Source organism: Anser anser (genome assembly GCF_964211835.1).
Source record: "Anser anser genome assembly, chromosome: 10".
Taxonomy (NCBI): domain Eukaryota; kingdom Metazoa; phylum Chordata; class Aves; order Anseriformes; family Anatidae; genus Anser; species Anser anser.
Genome location: NC_139730.1, coordinates 13,555,425 through 13,583,269, shown reverse-complemented (window position 1 = coordinate 13,583,269; position 27,845 = coordinate 13,555,425). Strand labels below are relative to the sequence as shown.

The 27,845-nt window shown below is 39.5% G+C and overlaps 1 protein-coding gene across 2 annotated transcripts in view; it reads left to right on the top strand.

The window, feature by feature from the left end:
- Positions 1 to 22,072, top strand: part of HMG20A (high mobility group 20A) — a 34,987-nt gene extending 12,915 nt beyond the window's left edge. For both annotated transcript variants that reach the window (XM_083850805.1, XM_083850806.1), the window contains 9 exons: positions 4,015 to 4,107; positions 6,133 to 6,280; positions 7,631 to 7,846; positions 10,283 to 10,415; positions 10,759 to 10,790; positions 14,232 to 14,307; positions 15,154 to 15,369; positions 16,005 to 16,148; positions 19,315 to 22,072. In XM_083850805.1, the coding sequence (XP_083706931.1) occupies positions 4,019 to 4,107; positions 6,133 to 6,280; positions 7,631 to 7,846; positions 10,283 to 10,415; positions 10,759 to 10,790; positions 14,232 to 14,307; positions 15,154 to 15,369; positions 16,005 to 16,141 (1,047 nt within the window). In that variant the 5' untranslated portion in view covers positions 4,015 to 4,018 and the 3' untranslated portion in view covers positions 16,142 to 16,148; positions 19,315 to 22,072. The remainder of the gene's footprint in view (positions 1 to 4,014; positions 4,108 to 6,132; positions 6,281 to 7,630; positions 7,847 to 10,282; positions 10,416 to 10,758; positions 10,791 to 14,231; positions 14,308 to 15,153; positions 15,370 to 16,004; positions 16,149 to 19,314) is intronic.
- Positions 22,073 to 27,845: the final 5,773 nt, after the last annotated feature.

The following is a 27,845-nucleotide window of genomic DNA, read 5'->3' as shown; positions in this document are numbered from 1 at the left end:
ATGTTACTAGAGATTAGATTGTATGGTAGCTTTGTCTACTCAAAATATAACTGACAGCCACTTCATCTTTTTCTATTAGAAGAACATTGCTATTACATGACATGGCCTATAAAAGTTAACGTGAAAAAAGATCAACAAAACTTCTGGTTTTTCAGGTATTTGATGCCCTGCTGTGTATAGGAGCACTTCAGTCTTTATGCTGTGCAAGTTTTTTTCATTTCTCTAGTAATGCTTGTCAAACCGTGTTTGTACACTGTAGTATTGAGTATGAAGTGAAGTGGCCATCCAGGCAGGAAACTTAAATTGGAAGTTAGAGTGCTGTTGTGTAGTTTTTCTGGACCACAACCCTTTGTTTCTCCTGAGAGATAAGAGAAGGAAGGGGTAGGAAAAAGGTAAAACCAAGCTGGTTTTGGTGGATTAGGATAATATACAACCTTTTTTAGGCTCATAGGGGTCTAATGTTAGGATAAGTGGCTGACAGATCTTTGGAAATCTTAGCAATGTTTGAACATTGGGAGCATGGAATGGTCCCGACTAGGATTTTTCTTGGTGTTCCATCTGGGATTTTGCACACACAATGTGGAGCTTCAGTTTGTACTCGATTTCTTTGCTTTTGTGTTTTATCCTTTTAAAATATGGGTTGGTAATGCACCCCAAACCAAGCATACAAAAAGCACTTCCGGCCTCCAGGTCAGGTTATTGTTACTGTTCTGCAGTTGATCACTGTTATGCTGGGTGTAGGAAATAGAAGAGAAAACCCCCTAAATCTAATGTTTCTATGGAGCCTGCATTTGGAGGAAAGTCAGTGCAAAGGAGAGCCTGGAGTGTTTGGACCTCAGGCAAAGTCAGGAAAATGTATTGCTGCTGTTAGCCGTAGTACAGCAGGAGGTTTGTGCTTGCTGCTGGCATTCCAGGAACATTGTTGCTGGCTGAAAAATACCGTGTTTAAAATGGGAGCACAACTGCTGTAGAAACTCCAGGTGGTGGTAAGATGGAGCATTGCAGTCTTGGTTTGGGTGTCCCACCCTACATAAGTTGTAAAGAAATACAGTTGAGTACATGCCAGACCCTTCCAGGTTGATCTATCCCAGAATAAATCACTGTTCTGCAAGCACTTTATCCAAGACAATTGTAAATTAATCCGACTTCTTGTAGTCCTACTTAGCTGGTTGCTTCCTTGAGCCATCACAAGTAGTAGTGTAGCAATGCAGTAAGCTCAGAGCTGCTCTGGTTTGAATCGACCGGTTTTGTTTGGAGATGGTGCTTGCTCGCACTGAATCTGAATGCTTGTAGGGATTTGGAATTTATATCAGTTTCACAGTTTTATGTCTGCATTCAGAACAATTCTAGTTTGGACTTTGCAGCTGTCCTTTTCAAGTCCTGTGAATTCTGCAGAAGCTCAAGTTGAAGAAATAGGAATTAGTTTCTTTTCCTCAGGCTGTTGTTTTGCCCATTTTGTTACATCCCTGAAATGAACATTCAGCTCTACAGTAGCATTGAAACTAGCTGATAGTGCCTTTGGAGCAAAGGCCTGGAATACTGCAAGTACAAGAAATGACTGAGAGACTTGTGTAGGCTGCCATCAGTTCTCAGTCAGCTTTTGGGGAGCTGTCTTGTTTTGTTGCTTCCTGGAACAGATCAGAAGCCATTATAAATTCACTGCTGTTATTGATTTCTTTAGGACTTGGCTCAGAATTAACTTTAAGAGTTCGTAGCTAAAGCATATGGGTTAAATAATAAATAAAGAAATTAAAGAATGAAGCGTGTGTTCTCCCAGCTTCCTGTGTTTGTGTTCTGTTTATATGTTGTTAAGGTTGATGTCCGGGTGCCTCCCCGCAGTTAGAAAGCAAGCTGAGATTGCTGCTGACTAGGTCCAGATGTGCACAGACGTGGGGACCTGATGGGAAGGTCACAGTGGGCATCAGGGACAGGAGCGCTTGGTAAGGAACGGTGTGCTCAGAATCAGGGCGTCTCTGCTCTTTAAGGCAATGTGGGAGTGCTGAGTGCCACCGGATTGATTTAGTGAGGTTGAGAAGAGGTCCGTCCTTGGCCGCTGAGAGGGCTGCTGGAGGTGCCTGAACAACAAAGAAAGCTTTTTTTCAGACATGCGTAAAGCTTTTCATAAACATTTTAAAACACGTTACCAAGGCTTTAGTCCTATTGCTTAAGCTTCCTTTTTTTTTTTTTTTTTGGTAAAAGATTAATTTAGAACTTTTGGCTGCCAAAACTGGAAGAGATTGTGTAACATAAAGCAAAAGTTGATTGCTCTCTTGATAACTGCATGAAGTGATTTACATTGTGTATTTAGTAGCTGTGCCTAAACTGCTTTTGGGGCATCAGAAGAGTTCATTCTTCAAATCATTTGAATTATCATTTTTTTTCTTGTAATACCTAAAGCCCCAACCCTCAGTTAGATTCTTCTCTACATGTGAAGTATGGTTTGCTTATCCTTCTTTAATAAAGAAAATTGTCCTCAACCAGTGCACCTAGCCCCCCTTTCCTAAAAGCTTTGTATTTGAGAGCTTTCAGTCAGTTTTCCTGTTTTTTATGTCAGAGATGCTAGTGTTTGCAAGGAAGTGTAATGTGGAGTTCCAGTTCAGAAAACTGCAGATGTATCGTAGTGGGGACATCTGGAGGTCATCCGAGTTCAGCCTCCCACTCAGGCAGGGCTATTTCCAACGCTAGTTCAAGTGAGCTGCAGCTTTGTGTAACAGCATCTAAACTGCAGGGATACACTGCTCTGCTACCACCCCTCTGGTAACCTGCTCAGGTGCTGGGCTGCTCTCATGGTGATTTTTTTTTCTAGTGTCCCATCTGAACTTGCAAAGCCGCTGCCCATCATGAGAGCTTGGTTCTGTTATCTATGGTGCTTTCTTGCACTTCGGTCCTTCATGTACAGGACGGGTGGTCTTGTTTGGAAACTGAAATGTGTGTTCTGGTGGTAATTAGACACAATCCGTGTTTCACAGAGACCTTCGATTGATCTCCTGCTGTGAGCATTATCTGAGCATTTGCTTAACTGAGCAAATTGGAGGTTTACCAGAGATTTGTTTGTCAGCTAATATCTGTAGTAGCTTATGAAGGTGTAGAGCTGCTGCTAAAGGCAGCAGCCTGTTTTCACTGAGGCAGGAAATGAATAGAGCAGAGCTCACAGTCTTAGAAAAAAAAAATGGAGATTTATTATTGATGAAGGAAATTGTTCTCTCAGCAATTTAAATAGTCTGATTTTGCTGGAGACTCGTTGCTTTGTTGGCACTCAAGGCCAGTATTACACTCCACTTCCCTGATAACAAACTGTGTTTATTGTCGCATTTTGAGTTATCTTTATTTCCAAACCCTCATCTGGGATGAGGTGAGCTTAAAAGGTATGTCTTGATCCTAGAATTCCCCCAGCAGACAACTAAGCACCTGGGTACCACATCTCTTGTGGGACATAGGACTACAGTGTAGGCTTTGCTCAGGTTCGGGCATCCACACAGCGAGGCCATGCCCATGGTGCTGTAACCCCAGAACTGGCGCTGCTTAGCATTACACAAAGCTGAGATGTCCTTGGCCCTTTGGAGGAAGGGCCGATGTATGATTATGCTCTTTGTTCCTGAGAAAAGCCTTTTGAGTCCTTTGGCCAATTTTGACCAAATATAGGAGGAGAATTGTGTAGTAAGGATACACAGTCTTAGGTTCAACTAGAAGGTGGATCGGAAGAATGGGATCTATGTACTTGTGTGCTGAGTATGACGAATGAAAATTTACCTTAAGGGGTAATACAGTACCACAGTGGGATTTCTAGTGACAGTGTGACGTTGGCACAGGGCTCAGTAACAGGCAAGTTCTGATCATCGTTTACGATCTTTCTTCTGTCCTTAAGCATGGCTGCTGGCAGGATCTGGTCAACTAGTTATGGCTGGTCAATTTTTCTAGGGGGTAAAAAAGTCTGTGGTACGTTGTGACATTTAAGCAGAAGCACTGCTGAAGGGAAACAATGAGAACTTAACTTTCTTTTTTTTTTTTAACCAGAGGCATGGAGAACTTGGTGGCTGGCTCCACCCTTCCTCCACTTTTTGCAGATGAAGATGGATCTAAGGAAGGTAGTGATATTACTGTGACTGGGTAAGTGACTCCTTTTTTTAACATTCAGCTGTCTCTAGATTTGCCAGGGAAGCTGTTTCAGTGGGAAGAGTGTATCCCAAGTCATTTAAACAAAACCCAACAAAGATAAATCCTGCAACACTCCTTTGGGCTTGATAGACCATCACATGTCTCCATGTGTAGTAGAAACCAGAACTCTTCTGAACTGATGGAAACAATCACAACATTTTCTTTAACATCCCTTTTATCTTGAAAAGTTTGCTTCCCTAGGATTTTATTTTTTGAGAGATTTGAGGCCTGTTGGAGGGTGGGGAAGGGCTGTGATTTCTTGTAATGATATTCATCAGTTATTCATCACTGATCTCTGGCACTCACTGAGAAAGTGATGTCTTTGCTTTTTGTCAGACTAACTCCGCTTTTACAGACTGAAACAACAGCCTCTTAAAATCACAATGACAAAAGTAGTAGTCCTCCAGGAATACATGGGATTCTTGTTCTGTGTTGATATGTGAAGCTTCTGTTTTGTAAAGCACCAGACAATGAAATTCAGACTTTGCAGACAGGTAAAGCCCTGTAAAAATAGATATGGAGAGACTTGCTTCAAATTTGGTTTTATTTATTTGGGACTTCAGACCTGCTGGTGCCAAATGAAGTTACATGTTCAAAGTAGGTTTGTGTTTAAGAGGTATTAGTGTGTTGAATGAGCTTTCATGTTCCATTGCAACTGGCTACACACCCATTGAAGTTCCTTATACATGTGGTTGGAAAAGCTTCCCTGCTAAGGAGTGACAGGAAAGCTGAAATGTTCTTCAAATCATAACAGCGATTCTGAGGAACTCCATTGTTCCATTTTCTCTTTGACACCTACTGAATGTTATTAGAGGAGTGTGTATTAGTTCTTATTACTAACAATTCGAGAGGCAAGAAGGGAAAAAAAAAAAACAACAATGTGATATCTGAAAGCCAGGCATGGATCTCTCTAGCCCTTGTTTCTTTACTGGTAATTATACCCTGATTGCTGATAATAGTAATGAAAATACAGTGTTCTTTAGTTAAAGGTGAATTTTCCTGTAGGCAATCAGCTAATAATTTGTATTAAATATCTCAATTTTCAAGAGCTGTATTCTACATTTTATTGCAGGAACACTTTTTTTTTTTTTAATATTTAATGTTGGCATGTATGTGAGCAGCTGTAGAGCTGAATAAATGGACAAAGTAGACTTGATGCATATGCTACTGTTACAGTAATTTTCAGGAATGTAACAAGGCAAGGTCAAGTAACCTCCAAGCCTGGCTTAATAAAGAATTAGAATCTGAGAGGAGTCTCAGAGTCTTACATGAATTTGCTCACTGAGCACAGTGGTAAGAATAACTCTGGGGTTGATGCCCCCAAAATATATGCTCATCTTTATGTACCTGCCTTCATAACCTACTTTTTATTTGTCACTGTTTTTGTTTTTCTGGCCTCCAGGCAACATTGTCCTTTCTTAGAGTATGGTCAACTGATACAGTTCTTGCAGCAGAATTAACAGTGGCCGTTCAGGAACCTCTTGGGATCTAGGCATGTTTGTGCTTTCAATATCTACATGTATCAACAGGAGATTATATTGAATGAGATTTAATCTCTAAAGTGTGTTTGTGGGGAAAATACACTAAATGCAATGAGAAAGGTGTATATATTGTTGAAGTTGAAATGGTTTATTTCAAAGATATTTTACTTTTTTTTAAGGAGTAGATTCATGCTTTCTGATTTCTGTTTCAAACAGATTTGATTGACAGTTTGTATAATCAAAAGCTTCACTAAAAATGAGACTAAGTAACACTAAAAATCAAGCTGGCTTTCATAGTAACTGTGGTAGCTATAACAGTTGCTTGGATGGAACAGCCAGTTCTTCTGAAGTGACTTTTTCTAAATCTTTTTTTTTTCTTGATAGTGTCAGAACTGAATATATTTGCAATGTTTTTTCATGTTTTGGAAGTTTAAGGAGGAAGTGATTTAGCAATATGATGATTAATTTTTTCTTCTGCTATTATGTGCTTTTTCAGAGTAGCTCATTCTGAGAGTTCATTCACTGGTGGAGCTTCACAGTCTGTGAATAACCCAGATTTGGTGGAGGATTTGTCACAGGTTCAGCAGCTGCAAAATGAGTCTTCTAATACTGCTGAAAACACTGAGCAGAAGCCTGAGGAGGAGGTGAGCTAAAATAATGGTGATTTGTCAATGAAGCAAAAGCATGGAGTTTGGTCATTACAGTTTAACTACCCAGATTGTTTTGGATAAGATCACGACTTTTCATCCACATGCCATTTTTCATCTTTTGATTCTCCCTAGTTATTTTTCCAGCGTTGCACAACTGTTTGCCATGGCAAGCTAGCAGTCATGCTGTGCAGAGATGGTCTCGTGTCTCTAGCTTAGCTAGTAGGGTCCCCAGACTGGTACTGCCTCTACTTTTCTGGAGGACTGAATGTTCCATGGCCACAATTTATTTTCTCTCTTGTGAGGTGGGAAAGCAAGACCACTGCACTGTTCTGGGAGTAGCTGATGTCTTTGAAAGTGTTATGCTTACTCTTTAGGCTGCAGCTTGTGTACTATCCCACACTGATTTTTGGTGACTAAATCATGAAGGACCTGAAGCTTGACGTTAAAGTGGTTTAGGTATTTTGATAGATGCATTTGATTTTCCTTCTTGTAGTTTGTCTTCAGCTCTGAGGTCCTTGTTTAAGGAAGCAGTAAAATTCTAGAAAGGGAACTAAAACTAACGTGATTTCAGGAACATGTTGATTTGGGGAGAGATTAGAAATACCAGAATAGTTGTGTGTACACACTATAAGAAAATAGTGTTGTTGAGAGATTAGTGTAGTAACGTGAAACCAGGAGGATGAGTGATAGTTACGTGATTCTTTTGAGCTCTGTGCCACAGGCAAATCTTACAATGTTCCCTTTGAAGTTTGTTCATCTCTTTATTGGAGACAATTTGTGGAAAAGAAAGCCTATAGAATAAGCTAGAATACAAAAGCATATCTGCTATTCTGTCACCCACGTTTTGGTCATGCAATGCACAAAGGCAAAGGATCTGGAAGGTGCAAAATAGCTAGGTAGTTAAAAATTGCTAGCTCATTTGCGAACTCTCCAAGTATGATATTGAAGTAAATGCATTAGGAAAGCGGGGGGGAGGGAGCTGTGAGCTAGAATAAAAAATAAATTACTTGCACTTGTTCTAGTTAGGGTGATAGTTGTGTGAGCTATCGCTCCTCATGACTTTACAGTCCGAAGTTGATGCAGATGTTTACTGTATTGCCCCACTGGACCGGGAGTGATACTGCAAACAGCTTTTTACAATGAGGCTTCTTGTCGGGCTTTGCTTACAAGAAAATCAGAATTGCTCTAAGGTAAGGTTTGAAGCTTACTGAAGGACATCCATGGCAAGGATGCGTTACAGCAATATAGTCCTGATGAAAATGTTTGAGAAATGAATATTTATTCCTTCCAGTGGTGGTAATTTTTTACCTTCGATCTGAATTTTCTTCCGTTTTCATTTTGCAGCAGCAAAGAACTAAACGAGGAGGCTGGGCCAAAGGGAGAAAGAGGAAGAAACCTCTTAGGGACAGCAATGCCCCCAAATCCCCCCTCACAGGGTATGTGAGATTCATGAATGAGCGTAGGGAGCAGCTTCGAGCGAAGAGGCCTGAAGTCCCTTTCCCAGAGATCACCAGGATGCTGGGCAATGAATGGAGTAAACTGCCTCCTGAGGAGAAACGGGTACCATTAAACTCCCTTTTCCTTGTTGGAATATGCTTATTGTTAAATGGGAATATTGCTGTTTAGTGAGGAAGTCATTGGCTTTTGATTAAAGTTGTGTTTAGGAATTTGCTTCAAAATAAGGGACACGTGCCCTCCAGAGTTCAAATAATGAACCCTGGTAGGGCCATAGTGTCTCATGCAGGTTTGGTGATTTGAGGAGAGCTGTGTCCTTGAGACAGTAGAAGAATATATCCAGTACAGTGGTGAGTGCTCTGAGACATTCCATGGCTTATGTAATCCATCCCAATGAACTTCTGTTGTAGCTAACTCAGGTACAGCTGAGGCCTACCAGCTTCCAAGGCCAAAAGCCATCAAAAAGCTGGGGCAGGCATTTATTCGCTGTGGCTGAGGAGAATTTGGCAAGATTTTCAGAGCTGCTAGAAGGATCTCACAGTTCTGCTAATCTTAAACTTGTCAATGTAGATGAACATCCGATGTCTTAGAGTCAGCCAAAGAGACCTGAAAGGACAGGTAACTGAAAGAGTCTAAAAGTATATTTATTTTAGCTATGATTTAAAGTGCTGGTAGTCTTAGAAAAAATAATGGTGGGAGTTGCATGTTCTAGCTTCTATATGCATTACCTCAGGAAAAACTTTTTTTCTACCTTTCAGTCAAAATATGGTGGTCTTCTGCACCATTTGATATGTGAACGAAGACAAACCTAATGTTGGGTCTGGTCATATAACTGATTCTAGAGTGCACCCTATTTCTGCTAATGAGTATTTTACCATGTACACATTGTTTCCAGTTGGAGATATGGATCAACCCCAAATTCCTGTTGAAGCTGAGTGAGCTTGGTTTTGGTTAGCTAATAACTAGGAAGTCATTCTCCTAAAGAGAGCAGCAGAGTTCATAGTATACCACTGCTGTACAGGTTAGTGTCCCATAATCCACATGAGAAGCCTGCATGACATTCTTCTGTGGCTGGTTGCCAGTGGTTAGCAAACTAGCTGTCTGACGTGAAAATTGAAGAGAAGGTCTCGCTTTTTTGTGTTCCATCCCTGTAGTCTTGCTACTTGCCTTTGTGTTTGTCTAGCATAAGGATAAGATGATAGGACTGAACTAACCAAATAGTGACACTCTTTAAAACAAAAAACAAACAAACAAAAACACCCCACCCATTACATTATAGTTGTAAAGCAAGCACCCTAATAATCAGTTCTCTTTTTATCGCCTTTTCTGAGAAAATATGTAATGAAGTGTGTAGATCTGCACTAGAAAACCTATGATACCTATTTACAGTTATTACAGCAGAACTTACTGACCCAAAACAATCCATTCAAAAGATAAGCGAGAGGGAAAACTTGTTAACTTGCTTACTGTGCTCTTTCAGTAGCACATTGCTGGAGATGGAAGAGAGGAATTAATGTCATATGGAAGAATGCAGTGTCCAAAAGCGATGGTAGCCCAGCATCAGCAAATTTACACCCCTATCCAGGACATCAACAGTGACCTGAGCAGGGTCAAAATGATATTCCAAATGCATGGGATATGTAATCATTAACTATATGATGATTTCATGAAAATACAAATCATACTAGATGACTGAGTTTGACTCTGATTGAATAATTCCACTGAATTTTAAACTCCTGTGGGTATGGAGGGTGGAACTGGGAAACAGCTTTTTCTTGGAAAGATCACAGTAATAAGCATTGTGACCACTCCTTAAATGGTATTCCTTTCATTAAAGTACCCTAAATAATTCTTCAGTTAAGCTCCTTCTGTTGTGCAGATATTTAATATCTGCAGGCTAGAAAAGAAATAATCTTTTAACATGAATGCAGGTAGCTTAAATTGATAGATCTTCCAGGTTCTTTTGGTATTTAAGCGGTACTTTGCTGATAGCCATAATGTTTTGTTCTCCACTCAGATGTGGGTTGAAGTGTGAGGTTGTAGGAAGGTAGTGCTTTTTGTCTGGAGGGAGTGAAAAAAAAAAAAAAGAAAAAAAAGAAAAAAGTGTACTGGAACATCAGTGTTACACATCTGAACCTTAAATCATGATCTGTTAATAAGACGTTCTTGTTTGGTAGCATTTAGTCCTGGCCACAGAAAGGCGATTCTTAAGCATTTGGTCTATAATATTGAGGTCTGTAATTCAGTTGAATTGAGTAGCCTAATAGAAGATTGTCTCTGGGTTTAACAAAAAAGTTAATAGAATAGTGATCTGGATTTAAAAAACCAAACCAAAACAAAAAAAAAAAAAAAAAACACCAGAGTACAGTAATTTTATCCAGAAATTTTAGCTCTTTGCATCTCACACACATTCTCATCGTTTCCTCGCTCCTTTCCTGTTTGCATAGGTGAAATGGATCAGCACTTCATCTGACGAGTTTTTCTTCCCTTCCTCTGGAAGGGAAGGGAACTCCGTGAAACTCTTGGACTTTTTTGTTTCAGCGATACCTTGATGAAGCAGATAGAGATAAGGAGCGTTATATGCGGGAACTGGAGCAGTATCAGAAGACTGAAGCCTACAAAGTCTTTAGCAGAAAAGCACAGGACAGACAAAAAGGCAAATCACACCGACAAGGTATTGAACAAGACATTAATGTCTTCCTAGCTAGAAGAGAAGATTTCCAGCTAGACATGTAATCAGACACTCACTTTAAAAGCCTTTGTTTAAAAAGTTAATGCATTTATTATGCAGCTGTATCTAAAGTGATAAGATTTATGTGGATTTAACTGTACCTAGATTGTATTGGAGGACATGTATTAAAAGTGTCCAAATTAGACACAAGTTCTATGTGACTCCTTAGGAAAGGTGCACAAGTTTCCTGTCTATAACTGTTTGTTCTGTAACTGCTTTGATTTTTTGGATCTTGTTTTCTCAAATCTTGTGTATTCTTGGGAATTTCCTGTTTTTTCTTTTTCAGATGGAGCAAGACAGCCAGTCCATGATCATGAGGTAAACCTCCTTATCCTGTACATTAGTGTCTGGTGTGTTACAGGCTAAACTTACAAAATTTTTACTACAGTATTTTTCAAAGCAGAGAAGGCTCTAACTATCCCTACATTTTTAATTTGTTTGATATTAAACTCTGAGGTACAACTTAAAAATAGCTTGAGACCTAGATAAAGCTTCCAAGTTAACACCTATAGGTGGTTGTTTTGAGGTACTGATTTTCTGCAACAATGAGAATGATGTGGCTTCCTTGAGGAGAAAATAGAATCATAGAATATCTCGAGTTGGAAGGGACCCATAAGGATCATCAAGTCCAACTCCTGGCACCGCACAGGTCTGCCCAAAAGTTTAGACCACGTGACTAAGTGCACAGTCCAATCTCTTCTTAAATTCAGACAGGCTTGGTGCAGTGACTACTTCCCTGGGGAGCCTGTTCCAGTGTGCAACCACCCTCTCGGTGAAGAACCTCTTCCTGATGTCCAGCCTAAACTTCCCCTGCCTCAGCTTAACACCGTTCCCGTGGGTTCTGTCACTGGTGATAACGGAGAATAGGTCACCTGCCTCTCCACTCCCCCTCGCGAGGAAGTTGTAGACTGATAAATAGATAAAGACTATAGATATAGATATAGACTGATAAATAGATAAAGTAGCCAAATCATTGGGGCATCTCTGGCTTAAACTTTCTTTCCACTTTGCATATGTAAATACTGGAAGAGTAACAAATGTCCAGAGAAAAGGTGTCTATGTTTTAGTTGATGAAAACTATCACAAACCTTGTGCATCCTGCCTGACTATTGTATTTTTCCACCTGAAGTGCTTAAACTTTCTCTCTAGTTCTATTACCTGGGGCCTCAAATTCTTCCATGGTTATCAATAAATTACAAATGATGCCAATGAAAAATCCTGTTTATACACAGCCTCTTCACTTGTAAGCAACAGGCTGTTCTGAAAGATCTGTCCTTTTTGAGTTTTTTTGCCTTGGGAAAGCAATCAAGTTGCTCTTTAATGCGTTTAAGATAATGACATGGGTGCACATTGCTGAGAGGTCTTGTCTAATTCCAGGAAAATAAATTTCACTTTCAGGAAAATGCCTTGGTAGCATGTTTTTCCTGTGCCTTTTATTAACCCATAAAGGCAGCACTTGCAGTACGTTTAATACCTAGAAGTGCAGGATCCTCAGGTTTTCTGATTGTATAGTGCTTGAATCAAAGTTCATCTTGAATTGTACAAAGACAGATTGCTGAAAGCTTCAAGCTCTAGGTTCATGTTATGCTATGTAAACTTTAAATTATACAGGTGACAAACTACAAAATCATGGAGTCTTACCTATCATCTTCCTAAATTCAAGCTATCGTGGCTTGAAATTTTACACTTGATAAATGAAGTTAAAAAGGAGACCCTAAATAACCTGTGGAGCTCTTACGCTTTATCAGGTAGTTACTAGATAGTTGAGCTAGGAACACGTAAGGCAGGTGTTCTCTTACGAAAGCCTGCTTCTTTGACTGCTTAGCTTTTTTCACCTTTGATACAGTTCCACATGCTTATCACCTGATATGCTTTCCCATCTTTTCTGCAAGGTTAAGTATTACAGTATTCCACAGGCAAGGAACAAGGAAAAAGTTTAGATTGCTTTTAGAAGTATGCACTCAAGTCATTACTGGAAGCAAGACTAAAGCATCTTGTCTTAATGCTTGCTTATCTGCATTGGCTATTATCATTGTGTCTCTGATTAGTAGATACAATGTGATGAAATAATTTCTATTATTCTCTCAAGAAATAAAAGTCAAGGAAACCTTTCCTCCTCCCCTTGCTCCACTCAGGTGTTCATGATCTGGTTTCTGTGAATCACTGTTGGACTCGTAAATAATACAGAGGTGACCTCCAGAAAGAATTGCGATGAACACCTCAAATAAGTAATATTAATTACAATAAAAGCAACAAAAGGGTGAGGCTTGGAAAGGCAAGAGGAAACTTAATAGGCAGATATAGCTATGAAAAAAGATGGAGAAGCTGTCTCAGGGAGCTCATCTGTTGGCATGAAGCAGAACATCGTCTTCCTCCAAACCCTAGATTGATAAATATTACATATAGCAATATGTAATAGAAATATTGTGATCAGCAGTGACTGAACCATTGTGACTGTTCTCCACTGTTAACGCTATTCCTTCTTTTCTCAAGCTATTTGGTTCGGTGTACGTAGGCCTAATTTCATGCAGTCAGACAACATCTTACTGGTAAGATTTCAAAGGCTTATAGGTGCACTTCAGGGTGATTAGGCGTTGCCTGGTTGTATCTACAGACTTTTAAGATAGTCAAATGGCTGTCATAGTCTTAGCACACAAAAAGAAAACATTACTCTAAGAACATTTATTGCATGGTAGTGTATTTAGGATATCTGTACCTTGCATGGACTGCACCTGACCACAGAAGGAGGGATGGGTTTAACACCCCCCAAATCTCAGCTTTTTCTTTGCCGTACTTAACGATGTCTCTAAATGCTTCATCTGATTTGTCCTGGAACCTCTGAAGATCAACCTCAGTTCTAATGCGCAGATGAGAATGGCATTGCTGGTTGATGCTCTTATTTCAGGCAAAAGACAGAAACAGTTTTGATTCTCTCTTTAATTTGAGGGGTGACAATGATATGCAGCCTGAACAGATTGTGCTATTTTAATATGAGGTAATCAAAACTTTTATTTTAATTGAGTGAACCTCACAGTGGCTTAAGCACTTCAGAGCTCTCGAGAGGATCTTTTATGTGCTATATAATATATTCTGTAACGGAAGAGCGCTGATGGTTTTCTTTCTCGCTCTTCTGTTCAGTAGAATGTCTTGATTGCCTTTCAGAAGCTGAACAGTTTAATTACTTTATTTTTTTACCTGAAGAGCCTGTATCATGCAGGACTGTAGACAGAATACCCTCTCTGCTTCGTACTACCCTCTCTTTCTCCTTCTGTTCTCCAGGAGCCAGTGCTGAGCCAAGTCATTGTATCTTTGCACATGAGTAGGAATAGTAACGATGAATAATCTAAAACTGATGTCTTAGAAGTGTTTTTACTAAGTTTTAAAACAGTCAGTATTTCTTAGTGGACGTTAATTCATTAATTTTAGAATGTCTGTTGGTTTGATGGGAAAAAGAGCAAAACGTTTTAAAACTGAGCAATTTTGTGATGTGTAATGTCATTAGAGCAAAAAAGTATGTTTTAGTATATTATATGATATTTCTTGACCATGATATTTGTCGTTTTGTTAAGCCTGTGTGTTAAAAAGTTGATCTACCCTTTGACATTTCTTGATAGGAGCTGGAAGTGTTTTCCATCTACTCAGTTCTTTATCTGCCTCTGTATTTGGTCTCCCTTCTTTTTCTCTTTTCTTGATGAAAAACGTTTCACAAAATCCTGAAAACTAACAGTATTTAGAAATGTATTACTCTCTTCTTTGTAGAAAGAAGCAGACACAAAAGAGAGATCTGTTTTTGATATTCCAATATTCACAGAAGAGTTTCTGAATCACAGTAAAGGTAAGTTAAATGTTTGCAGGGGCCCTTCTTTTACTTTTCCAAAGTTTTTGCTAGGTGCTGTCCAGGTGAAGAGTCCTTACAGTCTTACCTCAGCTCAAGTAATAACTTGGATGTAAGTGGTTAATGTTTCTGATATTACTTAACCTCTGTATAAACACAATGGGTACAACATGGCTTTGTCTTTCAAAACCGTCCTTTTTGGAGAATGGTGCTGATGGTTGAGCTCCACATGTTATTCCAAGCTGGAGCTGCTGTTCTGTATGATTAAGACACGTGAGACACGGCATGATGATGATTCAGGCTAGTTAGCAGTATTTAAATTTGTTCTCCTAGTTATGTGGAATATTCCACTGACATTTTCTGCTACTCTATTTCATTTTGGTAGTTGCATGTCACGATAGTTGCAGGAATTTTTGCCAGATTTCCTGGAGACTTTCTTGACTGAACAGTCTTTAAAGTCACATACTTTTCGTGATGATCAATAGCAGTGTGTTTTTGTAACTGCTATCTTGTCCATAGGCCTCTTAGTATTGTTGCTAAGATATATTATACTGAATGGATTTGAAATTATTCTTGTAGTCTTCATTTCTAATCAGTTCGCCTATTCACTTGCACTCAGATGCTTTGAATGTCTTTTAATTTCTAGAGACAGACAAATTGGGTGCTATTTAAGTACTTCTGTAGGCACCGTCAGCACTTTGTGATATGTTTTATTTGTCCTAAACCTAAAACTGCACTGTCTTTAATCATCAGTTGAGCACTCCAGAACATTCTACTTCATTACCTACCAATTGCAGATGTTTTTTTAGCTTTCTTGACTACATGGGAATGGGTTGATATTCACAGCACGTGAAGCGGAGCTGCGACAGCTGCGTAAATCCAACATGGAGTTTGAGGAGAGGAATGCTGCTCTGCAGAAACATGTTGAGAGTATGCGTACTGCAGTGGAGAAACTGGAGGTGGATGTGATACAAGAGCGTAGCCGCAATACAGTGTTGCAACAGCATCTTGAGACCTTACGGCAGGCACTCACAACCAGCTTTGCTGGAGTCCCGCTGCCAGGTAAGACTTTTTCTTAGGACTTTCTGTCCAACCTTATACTTAATTTCTTTTGCTTAGAAGTTTCTGTGAATTTACAACAAGCTGTTTCAAGTCTATGATATTGGCTATTTCTGAGCGTTTGTTATATTAAATTCTGGAATCCTAATGCACACAGGGGAAGGTTTAATATTGGTGCTTAATTTCAGCGTGGTATTTTATTCTTACTATGCTTAATCTTTTTGTTCCTACTAAAATGAGACATTCAGTCCTTGCTCTTTCACAGATTTGTGCAAATGTTACAAAATAGAAAGGACAGGACCCACAAATTTCTTGATCGAGAGAGATGCTGCATCTGTCTTGTCAGATGCCAGGGAATCTGTTTAGATACTCTGAATGCCCAGCTGGAAGAGATTGTTATGATCAACTCTGAGACGCAAATCAAAGGAAACCAGGTTTCATTAGTCCTATTCTCCTTGGAGCTACTCGCTTTGTGGAGCTAGGACATTATTGAATCTGTCACAAGAGGTGGTGTGTGGCAAAAGAAGTTCCTGTTGCTGTTTTCTTGTTGCTGTGTGCTGCCCTTAACAGTCGTATTTTTTTTTGGAATTGTTACAGTCATCTATATATTCTGTGGCTCATTTTACTGTTAACTGTAGGTAGCGGAGAAACACCTACGATGGAAACTATCGACTCCTACATGAATAGGCTGCATGGTATTATTATGGCTAACCCACAGGAGAATGAGAACCTCATAGCCACGGTCCGAGATGTGGTGAACCGACTTGAACGCTAGTGACTGGGTAAGTGCTTGCTCGTAGCCTGCTTTTGCTTGGCATCTTCTCTGCACCTCTGGCACTTATTCTGACATTGATTCTTGTGCTGATTGTACAGTATTGTACAATCAAGAAGTTCTTTTTCCTCAAACCTGTAGGAGCAGGTTAACTTAATGAAAGTCACGTGGAGTTGAGACTATTAAGCAGTGGGGTTCTTAAAGGGTTCTTAAATTCTCCTTAGAATTCTGCAAGACCTTCATATAACAACATAATTAGCTCTTTTGTCCTGTTACTCAGTGTACTCTGTAAGGTAAGAACAGTGACAGAATGCTGTAAGAAAGAAAGGATTATTTACATTCTAGGGGTAGGGTGACTTAATTTAGAAAAAGGTGGGCTTCTTGAGTGAAGTGAATTTGAAGAATTCTGCATTAATTGTAGAATCTGATCTGCTGGTCATAGACAAATCTTATTTGCTTCAGAGGTTACAGGAGGACTGATCTCCATTACAAGCTGAAAATGCTCTGTAAATACCAAGTGGGAAGCACCTGCAGTCAAACTCTTCTGGTTAGGAAGGTTTACATCTTAGAACTGCTAATGTGTGGCTCAGGCTAGATATAGCATTTGCTGAGGCTCTAATGATCATATGGCTTATGCAGAAATTATTACTGAGCTCATGAACAGTTCTGTTCAGCAGCTTAGAAAACTGTAATAAGAAACTGAGTAGAAAAACAAATCAACAAAGAATAATCAGTCTTTCTAAATTGCTGTGCTTCCCTGCATTTCCCACAACATTTGCTCCTCCCCCCCTGCAGTGCACAGCACTAAGCAACCATTAGAAATTTGCCTATTTATATTTTACCTGTGTACATACCTGGATTCTTTGTTGAGATCCACTGCACATCTTGAATGGTGTTTAGAAATGCAAATAAATCAGGGTTGTGCCATCTGCAAATGTGAAGACAGGGCTTTTCATCCTTTCTGATTCTGACCTTTTGTGATACTGTGTAGAACAGTTAATTACACATTCCCCATTATAGTGTGGCTTAAGCTAAAAGATCATTGTCCTTCCAAAGGGTAGCCAGATGGAACGGACTATAGTTCCAAGAGATGACTGAGCTCCCAGCAGAATAAAGAAGTGGCTTTACTGCTGTTATTTATGAAGGGGAACAGCTTGTCGATCCAGGTCTGGGATTTTTCAGTAGCTCATCAACCTCCTCGTTCTTGTATACCATTTTCAATTAGCGCTCTTAAGCTCAGAAAGAGAATTGGGGAGATTTTACAGAGTGTATAAAAAGGAAAGCAGTTTCTCATCAATGAGTTATTAGAAGGGCATGCCAGGCCCTGAAACGTTTGTCTTTTAAGCACCTTGCCAGAAAATACGTATCTCAAGGATACTGAAGTTTAGACTTACGTTCTCATGTCACGGGGATTGTGTCTTCCTAAATAATGGAATGTAAATAATCCTAAATAATCAACGTTTTCTGGGTTCTTAAAAATGCAAGTATTTTCCTCTTGATTAAACTGGATTAGCTGGATAGCTATAGCTGGTTTGAGGAAAAAATACTGCCTTAGAATTCTTCTTCCCACTTTATAATTACAAAACTCCATTCCCCTCTCTCCCCCTCCCCCCAATACTTTCTTTCAGCAGGAAAACAGCATGAGGCAATTAAAAACTTGATTAATAATTTGCTATTTTCATTATACAGATATGTGCATGTGACTGGATATGATCACAGAATCACCTAGGTTGGAAGAGACCTCCAAGATCACCTAGTCTAACCTCTGACCTAACACTAACAAGTCCTCCACTAAACCATATCACTAAGCTCTACATCTAAGCGTCTCTTAAAGACCTCCAGGGGTGGTGACTCCACCACTTCCCTGGGCAGCCCATTCCAGTGCCTAACAACCACAACCCTTTCAGTAAAGAAGTTCTTCCTAACATCCAACCTAAACCTCCCCTGGCGCAACTTTAGCCCATTCCCCCTTGTCCTGTCACCAGGCATGTGGGAGAATAGACCAACCCCCACCTTGCTACAGCCTCCTTTAAGGTACCTATAGAGAGTGATAAAGTCACCCCGGAGTCTTCTCCAGGCTGAACAATCCCAGCTCCCTCATCCGCTCCTCATAAGACTTGTTCTCCAGACCCCTCACCAGCTTCGTAGCCATGCTCTGGACTCTCTCGAGCACCTCGATGTCCTTCTTGTAGCGAGGGGCCCAAAAGTGAACACAGTACTCGAGGTGCGGCCTCACCAGAGCCGAGTACAGGGGGACAATCACCTCCCTAGCCCTGCTGGCCACACTGCTTCTGATACAAGCCAGGATGCTGTTGGCCTTCTTGGCCACCTGAGCACACTGCTGGCTCATATTCAGCCGACTATCAACCAATACTCCCAGGTCCTTCTCTGCCAGGCAGCTTTCCAACCACTCATCTCCCAGCCTGTAGCTCTGCTTGGGGTTGTTGTGCCCCAGGTGCAGGACCCGGCACTTGGCCTTGTTGAATGATCTAGTAATTCATAGGGCTGTTACAGTGATGTTCACTTGGCAATTATTTTGTAACAAAATCTGAGGAGAGAAGAAGGTTGGGCTTCGTAGGTGTAAACCTAAAAAAAAATATAGGTCTCCATATAAGAAAGAGAAGCTTTAGTTAAAACAATTCAGCTGGCATCTGATAAAATTGAATCAGCAGACGGTGACTGTTTTCCCACTGCATATGAATTATATTCTCCTAATTGTGATCTCTATCAACCAAATGGTCTGTTTGAGGTTGAGACACATTACAAATGAATTTATTGGAAAAATCTATTCATTGAGATACTTTTGAAAACCACTGTACTTTACAGAACTGATATGTTTTTTTCTGATGGCTCAGGTGCTTTGTATTTACTGACAATTTGACTATACTGGTGAATGTTTTTTTCTGAACTGCATGGTAAAGAGAATTTATTTGCGCAATCGTATTTGGAAGGAAAGAGGAGGGTTTTTTATTCAGCATGCTATTCTTTGATTGGAAGTAGGAATACAGTTGTAAAATAAAGGGTTATTTTGACATTGTTCTGTGTCTATAGGTTTCTGTGCTGTACTTCTTAATATTGTGCTTTCTGATAAATCATTCACAAAAAAAGGCATGATATCGTATTTAATCCTGACAGCTTGTAGTCTTCTAACGTTTATCTTTCTGTTTCATATGCAGGTCTCGTGACCCAGGGATGGTTTACAAAATTACTTTGGCCAGTGTGGAATAAGAAGCCATGAGAGAAAGACTAGGGGTGGGAGGCAGAACTGCAGGTTGATGCTGATTCCTGCCTTTGTGGTTTGTCAGTGGGACAAACAGATCAATGTTTAGCCACAGATACCACCACTAAACATTTTGGAACTGCCCTCTGTGTAAACCTTTAAGAGCATGTGACTTCTGTGCAATCTTCATTTTCTTATTTTGCTGGGTGTGTGCGTGGCTACATTGTGTGGACTTGCTGACTATGGAGATGAAATCTGTGAAATTAAGTTAGCTTGTGTGTTGTAGTCATGACTTTGTGTTACATTGCTTGATGTCTTGTAGTGTTCTTTAGTTTGTTTTCATGTTTATCTTGTAGCTTGACCTTCCTCAATTTTATTTTTTTTTGATCTTTTTGTATGATACTTGCAGTACTGGATAGCAGCGCTTGTGTTCTTTGCTATAATAGGCAGTCTTCCTTGCTGCACTGTCTTGTCCCATCCTGCCTGCCATGTTTATGTAAAATATTCTTCAGCAGAATCCTGTTTTTTCTGTTAGCCTGCAGCTTCTACAATGTGAGATTGCTCCTTGCTTGTGACTGGCTATGGTTGGTTCTTTGTGACTCGATTCCCCTGGGGACTTCTTCCCTCCCCCTCTCTTCAAGCACCTCTCTTGCACACAGCAACCTGCTCTTCTATGCAGATCCGCTGTTATCTCTTGAAAATGTTTGGTGGGATGTCTTACTACCACACAGGTCATTGATAATCAAGGTAGAAAGTGAAGGGTTAGCTCTTCTCTGTTGGACGGAATCCTCCATTTAGGACTAAAACAAAACAAAATTTGCCTCTTTTCTGTTATGTTGCTCACTCTAATTGTCTGCTTACTTTCTGAGAGAATGATCTCATGGTGAGAGCAGTATTCTATTAAAAAAGAATGGGTGGGGGAATTGCTTTTTTTTTTGTGCCCTTCTGAAATCAGTACTGGGAAGCAATGTGCCTGGAAGCAGCACGTATATTTGCATGAATTATTATATCAGAGAAGGTTGTTAGCTAGGCCCACATTGCAGCCCAGAGATTTCTACATTACAGTGCGTGATTTTCAACTTCCGTACAGCTGAAGTACAGCCTGTGGAGCCTATAGCATTCAGCCTATTATGTTCCATTGTGACCTAAATGTCCTTTCACCTGCATCACGTACAACCTCACATGCTAGAGACTGTAATATTACTGAGTTACGGCTGCAGCTCTTGTCAAAGGTGGCACCTACTGTCTGCACTAACTTATGCAAATCATTTGCTGCCCTTTGGTTCCTGTCAAATTGCTAATTCAGACTGTGGTTGAGCACCTGTTGGACATCTATGGGCTTTATGGTAATGACGGAAACATGCTTTCTTCCACATGACAATCTCCTTGTTCCTCCTTCAGAAATCTTTAAGGATTTCCCTGTTATGAATTGGAGATTGCTTTCATTACTTGAGTGCATTGCAGTCAGGATTGCTTTTGTGCATCTGTAATGTGAGTATTTGAAGATTAAACAGCAGTTTCTTCTTTCCCACGCTATATACATGGACTTCGTGCTTGCCTGAAGCCATCTCCAGGTATGACCTTGTATGTCAGGTCTCTGCTTACTTCTGGGCTTATTGCTGTAGCCAAGCAGCAAGAATTTCCACGTATATTCAAGTCTTCCTTCAGGGAGGAAACTCCTTTCTCTTGTCTTCAGGCTTATTTTCAAGACTTCACAAAAAGAAACCTCGATTTGCTGAGTTGGATCACCATTATTTTCTGTAACATGGACAACACCAACTGAAGTCGACACAAACTTTTTCAGTGGATTCTATAACAAACGTGGGGGAAAAAATCTTACGGATTGATGTCTCCAGAAGAAGCACCCATATCTTTAATCTGTGCGTGTTTTGCTTTGCAGCATTAGTAACAGTTTATTTTCATTTAAATGAGGCCAAAACGGACTGCATAGGCAAAAGTTTGGAAACGAAATTCTAAAGCTGTCTGTGACATCTTATCCGATACCTAGAGTTTCATCCCGTAAAGATTCCAGAAATTGGTATGTAGTGTGATAGTAGGATGCAATTCCAAGCTGTTGCATATACATTCCATAAATAAGGTATGGGTGACTGCAGGCTGCCTTTGCTTATATAAATTCAACACAACTATCAGCTTGTGGCATACTGCTAATACGTCGTTCTGTTGAGTAGCATGTAAGTGTTCTTGGATGGGAGATTTAAGATTATATTATTAGTTGGGAGCTTGACAGATCTTTTGCTTTTTCCCCACAAGGAAGGAGGGACGGTGGTATACCCGTCTGTGGAAAGAGTAATTTCTTGGTCACCACTGATACAACGGATGTTTTGTCTCATTGAGATGCTTCTTATTTACACTGTTAAACCTTATAGAAATGTTTTTTGTCTTTCCAGTGTTTTCTGAGTGTCTTTTCAGTTTACATTTTTCAGTGTTGGCTGATTTGGAGAAGAAGTAAAAAAATAATAATGTTGGTGTCAAGGAGAGGAGCAGGATAAAATACTTTCATCACTTAAAGAAATGTTAAGAGAAGTATGTGAAAAAATAATGCATTTCTTGGATAAATGTGTTTGGAATTGTTGAGATGCCAAGTTTTCTGTAAAATGTTTTTGTAATTAAACTTTTGGAGTCCTTTTCTTTTTAAGAAGTTGATGTGCTGGTTGGACACTTGCTTCATTAAAATTGTTCAACATTGAATCCATTCTGATTCAATTTTAAGTGCATTTTTGTGAAAACTATTAATAGCATTGCTTTCTTGTCTGAGAGACTGTCAACTCCATGTTAATCTTTGAAAAGAAATATTGAATATGCTCCTTCCCGCTCTCCATCCCAAGTGCATCTCCCTCTGAAACAGCTAAAGCAGGTAGTTATTTGTAGTGATGAAAGCTTTGGAGATTGTTTATAAATAATTATCAGGCTCCTTCCTGTCATCATCTGTTCCCAACTTGAGTAAACTTCCTAGAATGTCAGGAACCTCTCAGTCTTCTCTTTGACATCTTTGTCCTCCTCTGAACTCCCTGATTTCTCACCACCATGTTTGTTTTCCCTTCCTTTAAGGACCTTCTATATCATATGTGCTGCTCACTAATTCATTTTGTTTTCCTGATTGATTTTTTTTCCATGCATCTTTCCTTCTGCTTGCTGAGTACGGAGCCAAACTATAAACTTATGAAAATTGTACTTTGAGTGTTTGTCCTCTGTGGTGGAGGAGTTGGAATGATTTCTGCCTGCACTGGTGCACCTTCTGAGTTTGCAGCGCTGTGAGCAACCGCGTGTTTGTGTTACTTTTCTGGTCACATCTCACTTTGATTGCCAAATTAATGCCTGGTATTTCTGTATACTAAGACGATTCAGTTGCATCTTCTGCAGCCTGGGACGAACTGCTTATTTAGGTTTATCGTGCTTTGGACATGTTGCAGAACACTAATTACAAAATGATAAACATATCAAAAATAGGAATATAACGAAGTCCTCAGTATGAGTATGGCCACTGTGACGCTGTAGCTATACCAGAGCTGGAGATGGTGGTAGCAAAATTGGGGCACACCTGTGCAAAAAAAAAAAAAGGCAGCAAGTTCAATATAAGACAGAGGTCTGCTTCCTTTCTAACCCTAAGTGCTGTATGTGGCATTGTGAGCAGGTGGTGGTCAATCACGCTCAATTTAAGATGTAGTCTTAAATTAAGACAATTTAAGATGATTCCAGTTTACTCTGCTGCCACTCAATTAACTGATAGTTAACAATTGTTTAAGGGAAGTGAGGGGGATTTAAGTTTTTGGGTACTTTTAAGAGGAAAAAATAACTTCCTTATTCTTTGGGCAGATTAATATATTTGGAGTTTGAAATGAGAGCTTGTTTTGTGTCAACTGCTTCAATTCAGTTGTATCCTTCAGTGTTAGTAGTGTATTCAGGTTCATCATTTACTTCTCCCACAGAATTTTCTGCTTGTGAACAATGAATAGTTTTGCTGCTTCATTCTTCCTCATTGCTCATACTTTTGAGTTTTATAGGTTTTAGAACATCTTGATTATATTCAAGATTTGTCATCTTAATTGCAAAGTCTGTGGACTCCGTATTGTACCATTTTGGTATGTGGAAAGTATCCACATCCATTTTGTAATCCAAGGACCAACACTTACGAAATTTGACTTACGGGTTCCATTAATAAACTTGTCATTCTTATTTTGTTGTTTTTTGCTGGTTTTTATCATTTGTTGTATGGACACTGATGGTTTGCATATCTGAAGATACGGAAAATTGGAGTTTGGCAGCTTTCGACGAGTGAAGCTTTGAAGCTTACATCTAGCCAAGTAGCTGGCCTGTCTTATTGCTATGAACTGATATATGGAGACCTGTACGATGTTAGTTTTTTAATATATATACCAGGGTTCTGAATATTTGTATCAGAGTAATGACAAGCAAATGCAGCTAGGATATTGTGAAGCACAATTTTGGAAGGAAGAAAGGAGAAATGTGACTTTACAAATCAGACTAGATATAAAAACATGGGGCTTCTTACTCTGTTTTATAAGCTACAACTGAGTGGGAAAAAAAGTTTGCTGATGGCAGTTGTCACTCAACTATGGTTAGTTTGTGGTCTCTGTTTTCAAGTTGTGTTGGGAGGGAGATGGGCTGGATAGTATTATATTCTCTCATTTTCCATCTTTGACTTATGTTTCACCCCAGTATAAGGACAAATGCAACACAGATTTTTCGTGTTTGCATCTTATTTGTAGTTACAAAGCAGTGTTTAGACACTAGGTTTAAAAAAAATCAGTGTTCACTTTACGCTATGTAGATTTTATTTGCATGTGTATCCTACTAAACTGAACTTAGTGGTGAAATGTGATTGGTTCTGTCAATTATTTAATGAAGTGTTGAGGTAGTGTTTGAAAAGCTCTGCCTGGAGATGGAGAAGTGACTTCTTGTCCAGTTGAGAAGGGTTTTAAGTCCTGATCCTGAAGTGCTTAGGCAGGAGGTCAGCGTTCTGTTTGTGAATGGGTCCACTGAGTTGCCTGGTCTTTCATGAAATCGACTTTCCAAATTGCTACATGATTGTTATAGACTGGAACAGAAAGAGAAATGAAAACACCCCAAAACCCTGTAATTATTTAATGAGAATACGTTTAAGAAAGTACCAAAACCAGTAACTCATTAATACGATTTGAAGCCCTTGTATGTTGCTAACCAGATACGCTGCTCTATTTAGAATTTTCATTTTTCCTTCATCTCCTTCATGTTGTGTCCTGATATCTAGGTTTGTGTCTAAAGAGAGTAAGCCCCAATCCTCCTCTGTATGTGTAAATCAGTAATTCACTGGTATCAGAAACTGTTCTACATAGCAAAATTGCCCTAGCTTGCATAGGGAAAAACATTTTTTTGGGAAAGAGCATAATAGTGCAGTGGGACTCTGAATAAGCCAGTTGGAGGCTTTGGTGGCTTGAGTAGTGACATGGGACGTGTCGTTTTTGCAATACCGGAAGACAAGCTGTTTTACATTAGAGATGAAAATACAGATTTCACTGAGGAATTGAGTGTCCATTTTTCTAACTTGTGTGGCAGGTTGCTGCCTAATGAATGAATCTGCTGTTGGATTTTTTTTAACCCATCTGGAAAGCAAAGTTCTGATTAAAGAGTTGAGAAACTCTCTGGTTATAATAAACAGAAAACCTTAATTCTCCTGCTGTTACATGGAAAAGATTCCAGCTGATCACAAGCACTACTTCTTTAGGAAAAGGAGTGAAAGGAATCATGAGAGATATGTGTGATACTCTTCCAGGCTTACTAGCAGGCATACATTTAATTTGAATATCATAAGCACAAATATTTAAGCAATTCATTAGAATTCATTCTCGATGTGCATGTTTACTTAGGCCTGGCAAAAGGATTCTGGTGCTTATTTTTTTATTTTAAATATTTATATATGAAGAGTTCTGCCTGTCCAAATTCTTGGTTGATATATATTGGTCTTTCTTCTTGAGCTGAGTAGAATTATATCAGCTGAATAGCTGGCTGTCTGGGAATTGGGAAGAGGTATATTTTTCAGTTGAAGTTGTAGTACCATGGGATTTCCCTCTCATATGGGCAGTTTTAATTTTATTAAATCTGTTCTAGTGTTAGTCAAGAAAGAATTCCCTCATCTAATTTACTTCAAATAATATTGCTTAAGCCCAGGACGCTTGCAGAGAAATCTCAAGCTGAAAATCTAGGCTATAAACATACCATTTCAACCCCTCACCTTTCAAAACAAATGTTAACAACTGCATTAGTATTGTAATTCTTCTCAGAGGAGATTTCTCTTTTTCCTGTATGGTACTTCAAGTTCCTGCCTCGGTTGTTTTTGTTTTTTTTCATGTTGGAGGAAGAGAGGTAAACTACTCGAGCTGGGGCAAGAGATGCACAAGTGTATCAGAAGTGCAAGCCAGCAGGGAAGGTGAGCCCAGGCGAGTGAAAAGCTCTGGAAAACTCTTGACACCTTTCTCAGAAAGGACTGTGGTTTTTTTAGCATTGATGCTGAATATGCTCCGAAACATGCTGTCTTCCTTGTCTGTAAGTATGGATTATGGAAGGTTGACATAGGCTTAAAATCTTCTGAGGACAGTTACAGCACTTGTACAGAAGAAGTGCATCTGCTCTTATAGAAGAAAGGTAGCTGTATGCAAGCATGTCTTTCAAACACGTGCTATGAACCTGATAAGCATAAGGGAAGGCTGTCATTTTTCTTTTGCATGCTAGCATTAATAATGGGTGGCCCTGGCATATGTAAATGCAGAGTCAAGTTCTGTTTACAAGATGTAAGAATTCTCTTCCACCTCACCCCCTTAAAAATCTGTTTCTGTTAAAGGTGATTTTGTAGGATAAGGACAGCAGGAATAAGAGGATAGAGGAATAGAACTTGCGTTTATTCTTGAAGTTCATGTTTACCTACTGCAGTACAGAAATGGATGAGTTCTTTGCCTCAGTAAGTTTGGATTCGGACCTGACAATTCCAGACATTCTTGAAGTGCTTTTGAGCAGAAAAAGTAGCGAATGTGAAAATGGAATTCTAGCTGCACCCTAATTTCAGGATTTCACAGCTATGTGGTAAATGTACATTTCCAGATGTCTGAAATAACTATCCATGTGAGGAAAAGAATCCATTTTCTACTGGGAGAAGCAGTGCCTCCTGATGTTAGTTCTTGGTATCTCAGGATGAAAATGGAAAGGTTTATTACTGCAAGCCAGAGAGCTTTCTAAGTATGTGAAAACTGAACTCAATTCTGTGGTTTTGTTCTAGACAAATGGTAGTTTCTTCAGCTGTTTTGTTTGTTTGTTTCATGCTGTTACATGGTCCTTTTCCTCTTGTGCTTTGAGGGCTGGTCAGGGTAGAAGCAGTACAGCAAAAGTTCCTGTGTTACAAGGCAATTTTGTTAGGGCAAATAAAACATGAACTCAGTTTACAAGTCTTTGAAGTTGTCATTCTGACAGCAAGGAATGACTGATAAAGGCTTCCAGTTGGCTAAAGCTGATACTGTGTGTTGGCTGGTCTTGTAAAATCAGCACAGCTGGCTTCCCTAGCTTCCTAGCTAGCAGGAGCTGTGAATATGTAATTCCATGTAATGGAAGCTTTAGAGTTGTTGGTATTTACATAGTTCTGTGTCTCTACAGAGTTGGTTTTCATTGTGGGAGCCTGCTATAGCCTCATACTTAGACAGCAGTGCCAGAACTGTGGAGCTAGAGCATATGCAGCATGGTGGTAGCTGCTTCCTGAAGATCTTACTGCAGCCAAGAACATCCCTGCCCATTTGTGAGCTTTGCTAACTTGTCAAAATAGTAGAAAACTACCCAGACTTTTCATTGCTGAATGTTTTCTGTTATTTTATGAATTGGGTGAGCTTATGAGATCTGACAAGCACTGGAGTTTGCAAAAGATAAGAGGAGAGAAGGGGGAATCAGGAACTCCTTTCTGACAGGTACCTTGCTTTTATTTTGGTTCGTTGCATTTCATGAAACTGTACACTGAAATAATATGGGAGCACCAACTGTAGAAAACCATCCACTTCTCAGCATCTAAAGTAGTCAGTAAATATATGACAATGTAAATGAATCTAACTCCTGACTTCTGTGCTGGTGCCCCTAGCTCTGTATGATTTCTCTTCTTTGTGTTAAACTGGTGCAGCTTAGAGGCAGCTAAAATTAACTGTCCCTGCCAACACAGTTTTCTTGTGGAGAGAAAATGTTTTTTCACTGAATTTCATTGAAGAACCAAATGAATGTGGAAGGGGCCCACAATTACTGCAACATAGGAAGTTTTTAGAAAAGATAGAACTATGGAAATCCTTTAAATTATTTTTTCTGTGTGAACTGGGGGCAACAAACCAACCCAGCAACAATGCTATACTCCCTAGTACAGGTTTTGAAACCAGGCTAAGATATTAACAAAATGAACTGAAGGTATAAAATCAAGATGGGGAACACACAACAAGATCATGTTAC